The sequence below is a fragment of the Lolium perenne genome, chromosome 3 (assembly GCF_019359855.2).
Source record: "Lolium perenne isolate Kyuss_39 chromosome 3, Kyuss_2.0, whole genome shotgun sequence".
Taxonomy (NCBI): Eukaryota; Viridiplantae; Streptophyta; class Magnoliopsida; order Poales; family Poaceae; genus Lolium; species Lolium perenne.
In genome coordinates, this window is record NC_067246.2 from 205,281,503 (window position 1) to 205,298,771 (window position 17,269).

At 47.4% G+C, this 17,269-nt stretch overlaps 1 protein-coding gene across 2 annotated transcripts; it reads left to right on the top strand.

Annotated features, from left to right (window-relative positions):
• Positions 1-3,686: 3,686 nt before the first annotated feature.
• Positions 3,687-9,315, top strand: LOC127343148 (uncharacterized). 2 transcript variants are annotated; one of them, XR_011755669.1, is made up of 5 exons: positions 3,687-4,518; positions 5,198-5,828; positions 6,601-8,017; positions 8,103-8,472; positions 8,872-9,010. XR_011755669.1 is itself a non-coding variant. In XM_071828306.1 (5 exons), exons 1-5 carry the CDS (start codon positions 3,687-3,689, stop codon positions 9,199-9,201), a joined length of 3,849 nt encoding a protein of 1,282 aa, XP_071684407.1. In that variant the 3' UTR covers positions 9,202-9,315. The 2 variants fall into 2 exon arrangements, 1 of the variants encoding a protein (XP_071684407.1); XM_071828306.1 differs by having other exon boundaries at positions 8,103-8,192; positions 8,323-9,315.
• Positions 9,316-17,269: the final 7,954 nt, after the last annotated feature.

Here is a 17,269-nt window from a genome sequence, read left to right on the forward strand (position 1 = left end):
GACACGTTTGTTGCAGGGATCCAAAGAAGCGATCTAGTCGAAGAATTGGGGATGCCCAACCCAAGGACAATAGCAGAGCTCATGGAAATAGCAAATCGGTGGGTCGACGGAGAAGATGTTGTTCACAATAAACGACAGAGGTCACCCGAAGAGAATCGCAATAGAAAAACAACCAGAATAGACGACGTTTCTGCAACTTTGCGGAATATGACGGTCCCGACCAAGTATCGACTGGCTTCCGAGGAAACATTGGAGAAAATCATCGTGATGACTATCACAGGAACAATGACCAACGAAGTGATCACAGAGATGCACCAAGTTCCAGTAGGCAAAACAATCGACCAAGGTTCGCGAGGCCATACAATGCGTCACCCGAGGATTTGCTGAACGGGCCGTGTCAGATACGCTTTTACGTCGACAGTGATGGAAGGAGACAATTGGGTCACCTCCAGAAGGACTGCCGAACGTTCCAAGCTCTTCGAAGAGTGACAAAAGCACACATGCAGAAGTTGTAAAGAGAGGATATGTGCAAGGACTAAGGAGCGAAGTACATGTACCTCTGCCACCATAATTTCGAGTTGAGCACCTTTGTTCTGCTGAACCTTCGAGATCTACTTGCCCTCTACTTCTTACGAAACCCTAAGTCTACAATCGTATGCATTGGCAAGTTAATCCTTGTCAGCAGGTACCCATATCATTCGAGTCGATCAAGGGAAGGTGTGCGATGAGTGGAGAAAGGTGTGCTACCGCGAAACCTCAGTGACAGAAAGAGGAAAGTAATGGTACATGTTTACTGATTCATTCGGAATCATAACACAATCATCTAGCTTAAGTCTTTGTTCTTCCCTTGACCGACTCATATACTTTTCGCAGATTTACCTTTTTTTTCGAACTCTATTTTGATATGCCCAACGAGTAGAAGGATTGCAAATATAATTTGTTAATTTGTCACTTTGACAACTTGTTGCTTGTATATTGCCTATTTTCCAGCATATATCATTTCTATCCCAATATCTCAATCTGCTCTTTATATCGTCGCCTTCTTAACCATTTGGATCAGAGCACTTATCGTTGCGTATCTCTCTGCCAATATATCTGTGCGTTTTTGCTACACGTAAAATTAAATTGACTATAGTTTTTAGACAACTCATATTCACCCCTTTCTAATCGTCATATGTTCCGATCCTTCATGTGGGTGACAACGCAAGGTTATGGAGGTAGGCCATCTCATGTGTTGCATATGCGTCTCGTGCAAGGAACGACCTCTTCACAAACAACGGAGATGAAACAGACGGCCACAGAGAAGCAGATGAGAAGAACGGACCAAGTTCATCTTCCATTCGTGTTAGACACTAAAACATTTTAGCTTTTCCAAACGTATGCTGCAAAAATAAAGGCAGCTTGTACACGATTGCATAAGTGGTTCCTCGGCTGGACCCATTCCCGAAAGTTCCATTCAGTCTCTCGAAACACGCATGGCAATAAAAACAATAAAATATTGTTGCAATGTCGGCTAATCGACTATCCTGGCGGATTGGTCGGCTAGCCTGGTGCCATCTGGCCAAACAACCTCGCAACAACCGAGCCAAAAAGGCTGTCTGGCAATAGTCGAGCCAAAAAGGCAGTCTGGCAAGATCGGAGCCAAAATGGTAGCCTGGCAACAACGACGCTATAAAAAAGGCCACCTGGCAACAACCGAGCCACAAAGGCAGCCTGGCCCCGCCATCGGTTTTCCGTCGGGCTATGCAAGAGAACCAAGCCACGTGCCGGAGTAGAGAGACACAATTTGGTAACGGAGCCGCGTCCTACCGGGTAGGCATTCACCCTTCAGCTCCTCAGGATCCGTGCTAGATCCCTTCCCTATATTTAGTTCATGTCATCTCCATATAGCATATCTCTATAATTTAAATGATGTTTTAGTGAAACCCCATAGATTTTTTTATATGGACGAAGATTAACAATAATTTAAAGGGGAAATAAGTAAAATGCTCAAAATATTTTGTGAAATATATGCTTATGTTTATGAAACAACAATATTTCACTAATAGTGATTAAATTTCATAGATACACATTGTATCGTACTAGTGAAATATGGCAACAATTTGGAGAGGGCTCAACACAAACCGGAGGCGTGCCCTACCTTTCACCATGGGGAAACGCTGCTGTTCCCCCGAGGGATTACGTCTTGGATCGTCCGGGTCCATCCGCGGACGCGTGTCCTGCGACCGACCACCACGTGCCCAGGTGAGGCCCACCTTATCGTCTGAGGAGAATTTTCCTCCGTTCGTTCCCCATCTCCTCCCCACCGCGCACTCTTCTTCTCCGCACGAGCAGGACGACAACCTGGAGTTCTGCTCCGTCCCCCGCGCCGCTGGCCCGCCTGGCCGGCCCAGCTCTCTTCCTCCCCGCCGGTAGGGCGACGCGCCGCCACCGGGCTCATGGCCGGCCTCCGCGCCGCCGCCATCGGTGCGTTCCAAGCCGGCGCGCCTCCCTCTCAACCTCATCTCTGCTCGCCTAGCTCCGGCCACCCCCTCTCAACCTCGGAGGAATTCTATCTCCGCCGCCGCTGCTACAAGCTGTCAGGCGATGCTGCTACAATCGTCCGTCTGCCTTGCTACAATTGCTTGTGCGCCCTGCTACAAATGGCCGGCGGCGCTGCTACAAGCTACGGGTGGTGATGCTACGAGTGGCCGGCGGCGCTGCTACAATCACCCGTCAAGGCTGCTACAAGTTATCGGCGGCGCTGCTACAGTCAGCCGTCGAGGCTGCTACGAGGGGCCGGCAGCGCTGCTACAATCGCCGGTCGAGGCTGCTACAAGCTACCGGCGGCGCTGCTACGAGTGGCCGGCGGCGCTGCTACAAGTTGTCGGTGGCGCTGCTACGGAAGGCCGCCATGGCTGCTACACAAGGTCGTTGTCGTTGCTACAAACGGCGCCGACGCTGCTACAAGTGGTCTTCTCCGACGGCGTCCTTCCCGGTGTCGTCTACTCGGCTGCGTCCACTCCGGCGTCGTCCACTCCAGCGGCGTACTCCCCGGTGGCGTCCACTCCCAGCCATGGCTTTCAGATGCGATGCAAGCTGGGGCATGTGGATGGCGGGGACCACCCACGTGGTGGAGAAAAGTCTCCCGTGCATGATGGACATCGGACGGACGCGCGTGATCCGTTGACTCGATCAGACGGCTGGCGACCCGGGGATCTGATTTCGGATCCCCGGGGACGCTCAGCACTGCCCTTCACCATGCCGTGTCTCTCCAAATCGAGCTCATGGAGCTGGAAGCACTACACTCCGACCCTGTTCCAACCCGTTTACTGCAGTGCGAAGGACCCGCGGGCGACGCGCATCGACTGTCGTGTCCAATCCCCGCAACCACCCGGGCCGAAGCCAAAAGGACGAGGCGCACCACACCCGAAATCCAAAGCCTGGCGAAGCAAAACTGAACCATTTTCTCCCCACCCACGCCACGAAGGACTCGTCGCCGCCGCCGCCCTCCACCCCCTGCCTCCCCTCCTGTTTCCCCACCACACCAAAACCCTAGCCGCCCACCGTCCAGGGTCCACTCCCCCGCCCCCCCTCCCCGCCGCCGCGACGACCGCCGCCTAGATCCCCCGGATCTCGCCCGCCCCAGCCTCCCCCCGCACCCACCCTCGCCGCCGCGGCGGGTTCTCCTGGCCGGCCCCACCACCATGCCCCGCGCCTCGCGCCACAGGTCGCACCGCTCGCATCGGCGGGGCGGTTCGGCCGAGCGGTCCGACTCCGACGGCGGCGACGACGCGGCCGCGCGCGAGGAGCCCGCTAGGGTTCCGCGAGATCCCGACCCTCCGGAGCGGCGCAGGTCCTCGTCCGGGAAGGACGTGGCGAGCTCGGGGAACGGCCACGCGGCGGAGCACGGGCGGAAGCGGAAGGACAGGGCCGAGGAGGCCGTGGTGGACGTGGTCAGCGACCGATGGAACAGCGGCGTCTGCGAGGACCACCTGGTGGCCGACAAGCGGTCCAAGGCCGACGTGTTCGGGCCCGTCGACGTCGTGGACAAGCCCAAGGACGAGCCCAAGAGGCCGAGCAAGCGGGATGAGAGGGCCGAGGAGGTCGTGGTGCCGTCCAAGAGCGATTCCGGGAAGCGGCGCTCGGAGAAGGACAAGGAGGTGGGGAGGAGGGAGAGTGGTGGCCAGTACAAGGAGGACAGGGATAGGGAGAGGGACAGGGAGAAGGAGAGGGAGTGGGAGAGGCTCAAGGAGAGGGAGAGGGGACGGGATAGGGAGAAGGAGAAGGACAGAGAACGCGAGAAGGAGAGGGAACGGGATCGGGAGCGCGATAAGGAGCGTGACAGGGAGCGAGAGCGGGAGCGCGACAGGGAACGGGAGCGCGAGAGGCAGAAGGATCGGGAGAGGGACAAGAAGGACTATGATTCCAAGCATGAGCGGTATGAAGATGGCGGTGCCAGGAAGAATGGCTCCAAGTCTAGCAGTAGAGTGGACGAGGACGGCTACTCGCACAAGAGGCACACTGCTGAGACCAATGGTAAGGTAACCCTTGGTTGGAGTGTGCTGATGATATTCCTGCCACCTGTGTGTTTAGTTATGCATCATTACTACATTATTACTTGGTCTGAATGATACTCTGGTTACATTTGGTCTTAGTTCTTTGCTGCACCGTCATTTTAATGTATAATTAATATTACTAGCTTCTTGCGCATGAACTTGTTTGTCATCTTTCTAGTTGGTTGTGCCGTGCAGTGTCTTTTCTTATTGTTGAAGAGCCATTTGTCATCCTAGTTTCTTGAGCGCTGATTCCATCTTACCTGTTGGGCTACTAAGCAAACTGCTGAAAATACTACCTGTGCAACCATAGGAATTATGATTGCCTAATTTCATATAGTTATTTAGCATTGCAGCACTGATACCCATACCATACTTTCTCAACAAGTTTTTTTATATTCATATGATGTAATTCAGCTTGAATTCATATCTCTCTACGTCTGGTCTAGCTTTTTCTGAATGGGTAAGCACATGTTATACTGTGTGAATTGTGAAGTAGTGAACACATTACTTCATTTTGAAACAAGAGTGGACAAATTACTCATCTAGTTAATTTATTAACTTTTTTGTCTATTCATTCCTGCTTGCCTCTACATGTTTATTTGGTTCCTTGTTATCCTTCATTCTTCTCTGTGTTTCTAAAGTGGATATTTTGGAAACAGAAACTCCTGCCAAAGAGAGACACAGTAATCCCGACAGGGAGACAGATAAACACAGCCGAAGAAAAGACGACGCTGAAGACAAAGATAAGTGGCCAGCCGACAATAGAGACGGTGATGACCGGAAGACCCTGTCTAGGTATGATCATGGCAAGGTTAGGAGCTCCAAGGAACAAAGGTTTGACGATGACAAGTACAAACAAAAGTACAAGGATGATTATGAGAGGGAGAAAAGGCAGCAAGATGACAAGTCTCTGGATGAGCGCGTGACCCGGGATCATGGAAGTGATAGGGCTGATTATAAGGGCACAAAAGATGGCCACAAAAATTCAGAGGGCCATTACAGAAAGGAAGATGGTGATCGTTATGATGATTATGGCAGTAGGTATAAGGAGAACAGAGGGAGAAAAAGGCCACCTGAAGAAAGTGATGATCAATATGATCTGAAAACTCCAAGCACACGTGAGCAACGTGGAAATTTGGAGAAGTCTTCAGGCAGCGGACGACTCGATTCTCTGATTGAAAGAGCAAGGTCTGAACATCGACATGCAGAAAATGTTGATTCTAGTCCGAGTAAAGCCAATGCAAGAACTTCACCTGGCTCAAACCCTCATCATGAAAAAGATCAAAGCTGGTAACATTTCTTCTTTATTGCTAGACACGTGAAAACTGAAAAGTATGCAGTCGTCTTTGACTCTTGGTAGACTTTAGCTTTGTAGTCGTACCTTCTCCCGGCTGTGGAAATATCATGTTCCACTTTAGCATCATAACTAACTTAAATAGTGAGGTGATATGTATTTTGTGATGTACAAATGTAGATTATATTTAAGTTTACCATGGATTTTTTTGGCATTACTAACTTCATATATAGGTGCGCAATGAGTTAGTGTATATCACTCAGTAAAAAATAACATATTGCACGGTGGCAGTAAGATTTCTATATGGATTTGGTTGCTGATTAGTAGCATTAGTTGGTGTCCTTCACAGTGAAATTAATCCTTACAGCTCTGAGTTAATTTAATATTCGTCAAGGATGGGCTTGTAGGAGTACGAATAAAGGTTTTATTTTATTGCATTTAGTAAGGTGAGACATGGATATAGTTTATCTACAATGCGAACTGAAGAACATTTGTGGGGTGGAATTTACCCTTTTTTGTATCTAAGTAAAATCTGTGTTGTTTTAACTGTTTGTGTTTGTCTGCCCATTTAGTTATCTAAAGGTTGCAGACTGAGGAATATGTCTAGGATTGCTTGTGCTGTGATCTCGACTATAATTTTTTTCTTTGGTTGATAAATATTGTAGGATTTGCAACTAATAAGAACATTCTGACGCAATTCATGCTGTCTGCATTTCTTTTTAATGCTCGCTCTTCTAGCATTGAACTGATCGAACAATTTGTCTGCAGGCATGGATCTAAACCGACAGATCATGCAAAGAGAGAGACACCGTATGATGAAAGAAGTATTCGACCAAGAACATCTTCAGGCCGAGAACGGACACCTGCTTCTAGACTGCGTGACAGGGATACAGACAATTGGTCTTCAGAAAGGCTCAAACAAAAGGATGATCTCCAGTCACGTGACACACCATTGGAAATCTCTACATCCTCACAATATGATCGAACACCAAGGAAAGATACACATCCTTCACCGAAACAGCTATCTGATAAATCCCCATCTTCAAACGACCAAAGGTTTTCAGGTAGGCCTAGTGGTGGTCGTAGTCTTGATAATAAAGGGGAAAGGGGTGTCCCGCCTAAATACAGAGATCGAGATGGTGATTTATCCTTGGAAAGGTCACTTCATCAAGATCGAACACCAGCTAAAATTCCATACAGAGAACCAACACCTTCTGCTTCATCCATAAGCAGAGGTGGTCATTTTCCAGGTTCATCTCCAAGTCATTCACTGATGCCACCTGCGAGGCACAGAAGTGATGATTCTTCCTTCTTGGGTTCACATGATGATGACCGTAGACCTCAAAGTGGAGATAGAAGGTTCCATGGCCATCAGAAGAGGAATGATATGAATTCTGGACGAGGCCATGGGCATGCATGGAATAATGCACCGGGCTGGCCTTCTCAAGTTGCAAATGGTTTTGTCCCCATGCAGCATGGTGCTCCTGGATTTCATCCACCTGTACATCAGTTTCACCCCCCACCAATGTTCAACCTTAGGCCCCAAATGAAGTTGAACCAAGCTGGAGTTTCATATCCTATGCATGACGCAGTTGACAGGTTTTCGCCCCACATGCGCCCGTTTGGGTGGCCTAATTCGCTGGATGAATCATGCCCCCCTCACCTACAAGTTTGGAATGGTGGCAGTGGTGTATTTGGGGGTGAACCCTATATGTATGGTAGGCAAGAATGGGATCAGAACAAGATGCATGCTGGCAGTAGAGGCTGGGAGGCAACTGGTGATGCATTGAAGGGGCAGAGTGAATTGCCTGACACTGAATTTCCTGCTGCTAAAAAGGAGCCTGACTGTTTAGCAACCCCTGTTTCAGAGTCTTCTGGCGGACAATACAATCTTAATCCTCATCCTGAGCAGAAAGATGCAAACCATTTGAATTCAGAAAAACATGAAGCAAAGGGTGATGCTAAAAGTGCTGCGAAAAATTTGGAAGCTCCCCAAGGCACAACACTCAGGGCTTCCGTGTCATCAAGTAATGGTACTGCAGTATTTTCTAAGAACTATTTATCTAGAATTAGTGTTTCGCATGATCTTGTGGAGTCAGAGTTGTACAAAAGATGTACATCCCTGCTGGGAGAGCTGGGCATAGCAAATGGTGGCCCTCAGGGGATTAAGAATGGGCTTATTCAGGTATTAAGTGGTTATAATTTGTTTTATCCGTTTCCTCTAATATGGTTTTCCTTTTCCCTGATGATGATTATTGCATTTTTAACAGAATGCTGGAAATGCTGGAAAGATAACTAGAGAACATGAAAGCCCGATGTTGGGTTTCTTTTATCTAAAAAACAATGATTCTATTTTTCAGGCAAGTTTTAGCTACTCTCCTCTTGAACATCTTATTCAAAATTTCGAAGTAGTGGTTCATTTTATTCTTAGAGCTAGTCTTGACCATCAATGTATTAACATGGGTGTGTTTATCTCTTTTACCATAACAGAGAGCTATGGCCCTCCACAAGAATCAGACAGAAAAGGCTGTGGCTCCTATTATTCAAGCATTTGAGCAAACTGACGAGAAAATGGATTTAGCAGAAGAAAGTCACGAAGCCACAGAAATGCTTGACCATACTCCACCGGAGGAATTGATGGTGAGTAAACCTGTTTTGCACCATTGTGCTGACATTATTGAAGGGCCACCGTTAAAACCGGTGCCTGGTGATTGCTTGGTGATGACAACACCTGTAGCAACTACATTATCTGGTGATGTGGATGCACCTCCAGCAATAACAAAATCTGGAGATGTGGATGCACCTCCAGCAATCACAGAATCTTGTTACGTGGAAACACCTCCAGCAATATCAGGACCTGAAGACACCAATGTGGTGACCAAAGGACCTGATGAAGATATGGAAGTGGTGGCCTCTCCAGCAATCACAGAACCTGATGAGAACATGGAGGATGTGGCACCTCCAGCAATCGCAGTACCTGTTGATTGCCCAGCAGATGGTGCACCAGAATTAATCATAGAACCTAGTGATGTCTTGCAGGAGGCTCCTTCAGCCATTGAAGAATCAGGTGGTACAAAGGAGGTTGTGCCACCAGCGGTCACAGAACAATCTATTCAAGTAAAGGATGATGCTCCTGCTGTTGCTTGCCCTCCTAACGAACAAGAGACTGTCTCCATCATGCATGCAGGAGTTGCGAAAGATATGCAAGGAGGTACCGATGATAGCCCTGATGACGCTTCGCTGAATGCATCTAGCTTTGTGTCGGAGTTGGATGTTATTGCAAGTGGGGCTCAGGATTGTGAAGGTTTGTTGGTGGAGGGTAGGGTAAATTTAAGCCGGATACCTAATTCTCCAGAAAGTACACATTGAAACTCCTTTTATTTCATTTTTAATTCTTTTTTCTCGGAGGGTTTTATGCCTTCCGCCTGGAGTTACTTTGAGTTGCATCGTTTTTTATTTACCATCCAGTGTTTTCCCCGTCTAGTGCAGTGTTTGCATGTGGTGGTGGGAGCTTAACGTGCGTGTGATATACAGGAGCTGCTGGTGGGGCATGTGTCGGCGTTCAGGCGCTGCATATGCTCTTTCAGCGTTGCTCCATGTCTTTCGGCGTGCTCGTACTAGTAATCATAGGCAAGCGCTTTTCATTGCACAACATGTTATGGGTAAAATTTCCTTCATAGTTTGCTTGCCTGTCAGTATTTTGTGGGGAATAAGCTAGTATGGGCTAAATATTGCAACACTTAGCACAAAAGATAGGTATTAATAAAAATCTACTTACACGTTTTGGTTCAGATTACAATTAATTTTACAATTTGTTCCAGTCAAACGGTTTTCAGCCTATTGTTATAAACAACATAAATACATTTTGATAATATAGTTCTTCTCGGAAGCAAACGTAGGAGTTTTCCACTTTTGCAATCTGGAATAAATTTTCTATTTGTTGGCATGTTCTGACTGAGAATTGATTTATATGAAGCTAATATTGACAAGCAGTTCAGAATTTTCGGAGTATGTTAAACTGATGACAGAGAAAATAAAGATTTTGAAATGTAAAATAAGTGGTTATTAAGAGTCACAGTATTGATCGACGGAACGTCCCCTATAGTCTTAGCACACAGTGGATTCTACATCTACATGGAATTAAGGAGAGGTTGCTACGTTATCGTTTCTTGTTTTCTACCATGGCTGGCACAAATTATATCCAATGTTAATACTCCGTTTTTCTTGTTTTAATACTCACATCTAGACTTCTATAGATGTTTACCACTCATAATGCATGTAACGTTAATTTTCTGTTGTTGATTCATGAAGAAATAAAAGCCATTTTTAGGTACTCCATGGGATCCAAATTAATTGACTCCATGTAAACTAGATACTTAGACTAGACACACAAATCTATACAAAGTTGAGTCAATTAATATGGATCGGAGAAAGTATTTTTTTTTCTACTTTACTCTAAAGCGTAATTTTTATTTTTATAAAATCATAGGAAAACATTTACAATGTTCCTAATAAATTATTTTACATTGACCTTGTTCAGTTTGGTGAGATATGAGGTGGATTGAAGGAGATTGAGGGGTATTAAATCGCTTGCAAGTTAAAATTCTCCCGATACACACTCCAATACCCTCCAATCCACTTGGCGTGGGATTAACGGAACAAGCCCTCGTATAGTATTTAGCCAAGATTACAAGCCTCTTTAAGGCTAGGTTTAGCTCTTTGCATCCTCAAACAGAGGAATGACTTCGAATCTCATGATGCAATCAAAAACTCCACACAAAAAATTCTACCTCATTATTAAATCTTTAGTGCTGAACATGTCCTCAAGCGTTGGTAGACTCAGTATCATGCATATGATACTTGTCTATGATACTATATGTATGGTGGGTAGTATTATAGAGTAGTATCATATTTTTATAAATTTATTGTTTTGTAGAATCTCAATGCAAATATGTGTATAAGATCTATTTGGCATTAATTTTTCTGGTAACATGCGCTATGATACAATATCTATCCATGTTACTCTAATCATATCTCTCCTTCTTAATTAGATGTCACATCAGCATTTTTGTAAGCTCATGATGCATGATACAACCTAAGATACTACCACTACGGCCAGCCTTATGGTGGAGAAGTCTGCATTCCCCCATAGGAATTTGCATTGACCAGGATCCTCACTCATTTTTATGTTGTTAAATCCCTCCTGGAGATCATGAATTTCTTGATGACCAATGGTTGAGAGTGGGAGATGAAACATAGCATTAATTTTATCGTTCATTACACTCCAAGCCTTTTCCATGGTTATATTTTCGCATTTGGCAAATGGGCGAAGGTGAGGATATATTTCTTCTTTGAATTTATCTTCACATGTATCTTCTAAGACATAGGTAGAGTGATCAGCTCTTAACCGAGTGGTTGTAGGTTTGAATCCTACTTTGGGAGATTTGATTCATTCTTTAATGTAAGAATAAAGAATTGAATTAAAGGGCTTGCTTTGACTTAGAAGTAGGTAACCCGTTTGTTATCCTTATTTCTATTTCTATTACATTCTATCTCACCGTATCATATTGCGTTCTACGATTTCACTTCGACAAAGGAAAGAGCATACCTAAATTCAATAGATTTACGTCCGCTATCCAGATCATGATTTCCTCAGGGAGAAAGTAAATGCCCTTCCCCTTTGGAAGGCTATGAGCGAGGAGGAATTCGAATCTCAGCATACAGGTACATGTATTGAAAATAGATCTCACATGTATTTTTACCTCCTAGTACATACTTGCCATAGCATACCCCTCTCTATCTTCTCGTGAGATGTTCTTCTATGGAACACGATGATCTGAGGGCACAATTTGACCCGTATCGGTTGCCGGTGAGCCAGATCCCATGCCGTCACCCATACACTTCGCCACCTAGACCGCCGACATCCAGCCCTTTCCCAGGCGCCCGCCGACATCCAATACAACCAAGGGCGACCAAGCATTAGTAGCGGGTGGCAGGCTGCTCAGGGGGCACGCAAGGGCGGGGTGTGGCGCCGGCGTCGTGTGCTTCATGGCTGGTGGAGCCGCTCTTCGACCAACGATCTCCCGTCCTGCTTCATGGTCGGTGGAACACAAATAGAGGGGAAGAGAGAGATATACGTCTCTTTTCCGGTTCCAAGATAAATTGTACTTCTCTCAGTAAAATACTGACAAATTGGTTTTTCTCCCTGTGTTGTAAACAAGCAAAGCAGAACCAGACATGTACATCGAGCACACGAGCAATGATCTAATTTATGTTTTTTTGAGGGGGAAAGTAGGGTCTTTATTCAACAAAATCAACGAAAGGTACATTGTGTGGAGGTTGCAAGTAGACTCCCTACTGAAAGTATAGAGATGGTAAACCTAGAGGGGGGGGGGGGGGGGTTGAATAGGTTTCTACAGATTTTAATCCTTTCTTTGCAATATTAGGCTTTGCGGAATATAAAGGTGAGCCTAATGCAAACTAGGTGAAGCAACCTATATGAAGATACAACTATCTCGAGCACGAAGGCTCTCTCAGGCAGTTTAAATCACAAGTAAGGAGTTCGGTTAGAGATAACCGATAGCACGCGGAGACGAGGATGTATTCCCGTGTTCCCTTGCTTTGCAACAAGGTACGTCACGTTTGGAGGGGTGGAGGTCCCACGAAGGATTCCCCACGCCACGAAGGCTCACCCTATTCTCCGGAGCCTATCCCACGAAGGAATAGCTCACTCACTTGTGATAGACTTTGAGGTAGCCTCCAAACCTTCACAATCTTGCCCGGAGCAAATCCACAACCCGGATGCTTCCGGACTCCTCTTGCCCACCTAGGGTTTCCAAGGAACCCTAGGAAGCAAGCTTCTCGATGAATACAAGGGGGAATGAGATTTGGCTTGGTAGAACAGTAGATCGGGTCCTCCTCTAGTGATTCCCCGGAGGGATTTGAGTTTGGGTGGAGGAGGAGGGAGATCGGAGGCTTTTGGTGTTTCTAATAATGGAGTAAGAGAGAGGGAGAGCTGAAGAACAGCTTGTAGTGTGTTGCCTACTCCTTCCAAGGTAGGAGAAGGGGTATTTATAGTATTCTTCGAAATCTGGCCGTTGCAACTTGCCACCTCAGCATTTTCCTCGACAAACCCGGTTGACCGGACCACAGACCGGACAGCCCGGTGCTGAGGCCGGTTGGACCGGACCAGCGACCGGATTCCCTTTGCGACGTCCTGGAGCTCCTTCGGTTGGAGGCCGGTTGGCGCCCGGTCGACCGGACGGAGCGCCGGACGCGCCGGTCTGTAGTCCGGCTGACCGGGCGGCAACCGGATCTGCTGGCTCTTCGTTTGGACCCCGGTTGGCGCCCGGTTGACCGGCCAGCACGCCGGACTGGCCGGTTGCTGACTCGGTTGGACCGGGCTGCAGACCGGATTTCTCCTGTAACCCCTTTTTGATTGTTGTTGAAGTGGGGGGTCTCCTTTAGCCTTCTTGTTCCTTTGATACACTATTTACGCCTCATTGCCTAATACCTGAGATTATCCTTATAAACATATTAGGCCAAATACTTTAGCACGGTGTCATCGTTACCAAAATAATGGATAAGGGTAAAATACCCTTACAATCTCCCCCTTTTTGGTATACGATGACAAACCGAGCTAGAGTCACAAATAGATATTATGATAAGCTCTAAACCTTGATTCCATATAAGATATTACGACAGCTCCCCCATAATGTGTGCACTTGGAGAATTTGCGTTTGAATGCAAAGTGCACCATTTGTGGAACATGAGAAGCTCCCCCAATATCTTTAGGAAACAAGCATGGTATGGAGATGTGCATATCAAGATATATAAGCATAGCACACATAATCATCCTAACATAGAGTAGCACACATAATAGTCGTCCATACACATCCATACACGAATTATTGGAGATAGCAAATGGTTCTTGAAAAAACTCAAAGTAAACAAGCACAAGCCATATAAAATCCAAATAAAGCAATTCCCATGGCTTGTGGCAAACAAAGAACCCCGTGGTCCTAGACTCTACTCTCTTCTCCCCCTTTGGCATCGGAACACCAAAAAGGCGAAGAAAAGAGGAGAGATTCTATCGCACCCATCAGTAGTGACCAAGCCCGATCGAGGAGGAGCTCTCGCCATCACCATCGCGTGCAGCCGCATCAACCTCATCGTCATCACCATCATCATCATCATCATCATCATCATCAGGAGTGGGAGCACGAGCAGTCCTAGGAGGGAGAGCACCATGAGCGTACACGGAGAAGTCGAAGTTCTGGATCATCTCATTGGTAAGAGGAGGCATCTCCCACTGAGGTGCTACCACAGGCTCCATCTTAGGTCCAGGAGGAGGAACAGGGTGGTTCCTTGAGGCCATGAACTCAGTCTGGCGCCTCCGTGTCTCCTGGGTCATAGTAAGGGTCTGATGTGCAACATCATTGCTGTTCTTGCACATTTGCCACATGCTGGAGAAGAAGCGAGCGGCCCCATGCTTGGAGCGCTGAGAGTAGCTGGAGCTAGCATCATGATCATGGTGTTCCTTGGAACGGCGCTCAGTGGAGGGCATCATGGAGGGAACGTCTGGACGAGTGGGCTCCTGAATGGGTATCCTGAATGGGTCCATGATGACTCGTTCACCAAGAACGTTTTGAGGAGCGGGAACAATGTAGTTGATGAGCCGCTGAACATACTGAGCGTAGTTGGGAGTCATGCGGTCCATAATTGCTCTCTTCAGTTCACAGTAGATAATATCACAGCCATCAATCTTCCTTACCCTGTCAGGATGACAATAGTACATCAGGTTGAGGTGATAGTTCCGGACTTCACTGGTGTCGCCAGACTTGCTGATGAGGCTCTCACGGAACATCTTGGCAAGTACAAGATAGGAGTAGTACATCCCAGAGATAGTGGGAGGTCCAGGCGTAGGGTTCGCAGGATAGCAGAAGGAGATGTCACCCTTAGTGAGCTTGGACCGTGAATGAATCTTGTACCCTGGAACACTGTCATCACCACAACCCATGGCTGCACGGAACTGAGAGTAGGAGCATGAGTACTTCTCCTTGCCAGTCATCCAGGTGATGGTGCAGTCCGCATCATCATGGAAGAAGATGGTGCAGTGGAACTGACGGACAAGGAGGGGACAGAAGGTAGGATCGTCTTGTTGATCATCAGGCTTGAGGCACACAAGGTCATACAATCCCATACCCTTCAAGGTTTGAACCACAAAGCGGTACTTTGTGGCGTCATGCAAGGCAAGCTCGTCAGGATTGATGGCCTTGGGTGATACAATATCACCATTCTTCATAAACTCATGAGAATCATAGTAACCATCCCATAGGGCTGCTTGTGTCTTGGTCCAGAAGAGCTTGTCCCCACGAGTGTAAGTCCGTTGCTCAAAGCGATACGGATTCACTGTCCTCCATTCCTGCCACTCAACACGGTTTGCATTCCCAACATTGACAGTTGGCACTATCTCATCATCCTCTTGGGCGGCATGCTTATCCTTTTTCTTGCCACCAACAGACTTGGTTCTACCCCGAGCTGAGCTGCCAATGTCAGTACCTTGATGCGCTTGAGGGGGTGCGCGACTACTAGAATGGCGGGGAGGATCAGCAGTCCTTCCTCTCTTGGCAACATTGCCACGTGGTGGCTCACCACTCCAACTACCTGTGAATGAGAAAATAGAGCAAGGATAGCAGTAGGGTAAGTGTACATGTCATCAGTAAGAGGGAAGCCAAAAGAGCATAGCATATATCCAAGTGTAGTGATGAGATTGTGCGAAAACTGGGCAAGCCGGCGCACAGGCCGGTCCAACCGGGCAGCAGACCGGACGAGCCGGTTGGCGCCCGGTTGACCGGGCCGTACGCGGTGCCGGCCGGTTGAGCGGCCGGTCGACCGGGCTGGTGACCGGATATGTCGAGGTGTGAAGTTTTGCCCAGATTTTCTACCACAAATTCATGCAAAAACTCATAAACTTGAATATAGACTATAGCAATATAGTGGAGTAAGTGCATTGTGTTGTGAGACACTCTAAAGGCATGAGGACTTACAAACCCTAACCCTAACCCTAAAATTTCTCCAAATCTTGTCAAAAAGTTGCAATGTGTGAGGGGGACTAGAGGATAGGGAGAAAGGAAGAGTACATTACCCGAAGACATTGTCCTCCTTGATCAAGAGAACAAGAAGAACACAAGGTAAGGCTTGAAAACCAAGAACACCAAAAATTCCCAAATGAGCTTGAGAGGGCTCAATTCCTTCGGTGGAGATGTCCCAAAGAGCCCGATCTATGTTTTGGTGGAGTTTGGGGGGTTCTTGTGGTGGGAACGGCCTAGATCTTGGTGGGAGTGACCAGGGCGCCGGCCATGGAGTGTGGAGGTTGGGGAACAATGGGGAAGATGACCCCAAGGGGTATCCCTTCCCCAATTTATAGTAGGCTGCGCGGCCGGTCGGGCGCCCGGTCGACCGGACCTGGCGCCGGCTGACCCGACCCAGGTCCCGGTTGGCGCCCGGTCAACCGGACCATCCGGTCAGGGACCCGGTCCAAGCGGGCCAGGGACCGGCCAACCCAGATTTGTCTAATTTTGCCTCGTTTTTGCCCCTATGCTTTGTGTAAACGTGTGTGAGTGCTCAAATGATGACATGTACATATAGATAGATAGATGATGATGAGATGAGCATAGTGAAAGGATCGTATGCCGCACCTAGAGGGGGGGGGGTGAATAGGTGCTAACCAATTTTTAGTTCTTTTTCAATTTAGGCTTGACACAAATGGTAAATTCTCTAGATATGCAACTAAGTGAATTTACCTATATGACAAGCCTACTAACTAAGCAAGATAACTAAGCAATAGAGAGAGAATAGGATAGAGGTAACCGAGAGTGGAGCACGCGATGACACGGAGATGATTCCCGTAGTTCCCTTCCTTTGCAAGAAGGTACGTCTACGTTTGGAGGAGTGTGGTTGCTACGAAAGCCAAACCAACAGCCACGAAGGCTTCACTCAGATCTCCGGTGAGCAACGCCACGAAGGCCTAGCCCACATCCACTAAGGGATTTCCTCGAGGCGGAAACCGGGCCTTTACAAGGTTCTTGGGGCACACATCCACAACCAAATTGGAGGCTCCCAAATCTGTTACAACACAACAATCAACAACAATACATCAACACAAATCAACTAGGGAACCAAATAGGAACACTAGCATGAGATCCCTCAAACAAGAGAGGGGGAAATGAAGAACGCTTCGGTGAGGATGTAGATCGGTGTCTTCTCCTTCGAATCTCCAAAGATCAAGAGATTTGGTTGGGGGAGGAAGGAGATCTTGCAAATCTTGACTTTCTTTGAGTTGGCTCTAATGGAGGTGGCTTGGCAGAATTCTTGTGCAATGATTGAGCAAAGAGGCAAGGAGGAAGAAGGGGGGTATTTATACCCCCACTCAAAA

Coding starts and splice junctions, on each gene's coding strand:
- LOC127343148 (XM_071828306.1), top strand. CDS start 3,687: ATGCCCCGCGCCTCGCGCCACAGGTCGCACCGCTCGCATCGGCGGGGC. Junction 5,829..6,600: donor CATGAAAAAGATCAAAGCTG/GTAACATTTCTT, acceptor ATTTGTCTGCAG/GCATGGATCTAAACCGACAG. Junction 8,193..8,322: donor ACAATGATTCTATTTTTCAG/GCAAGTTTTAGC, acceptor TTACCATAACAG/AGAGCTATGGCCCTCCACAA.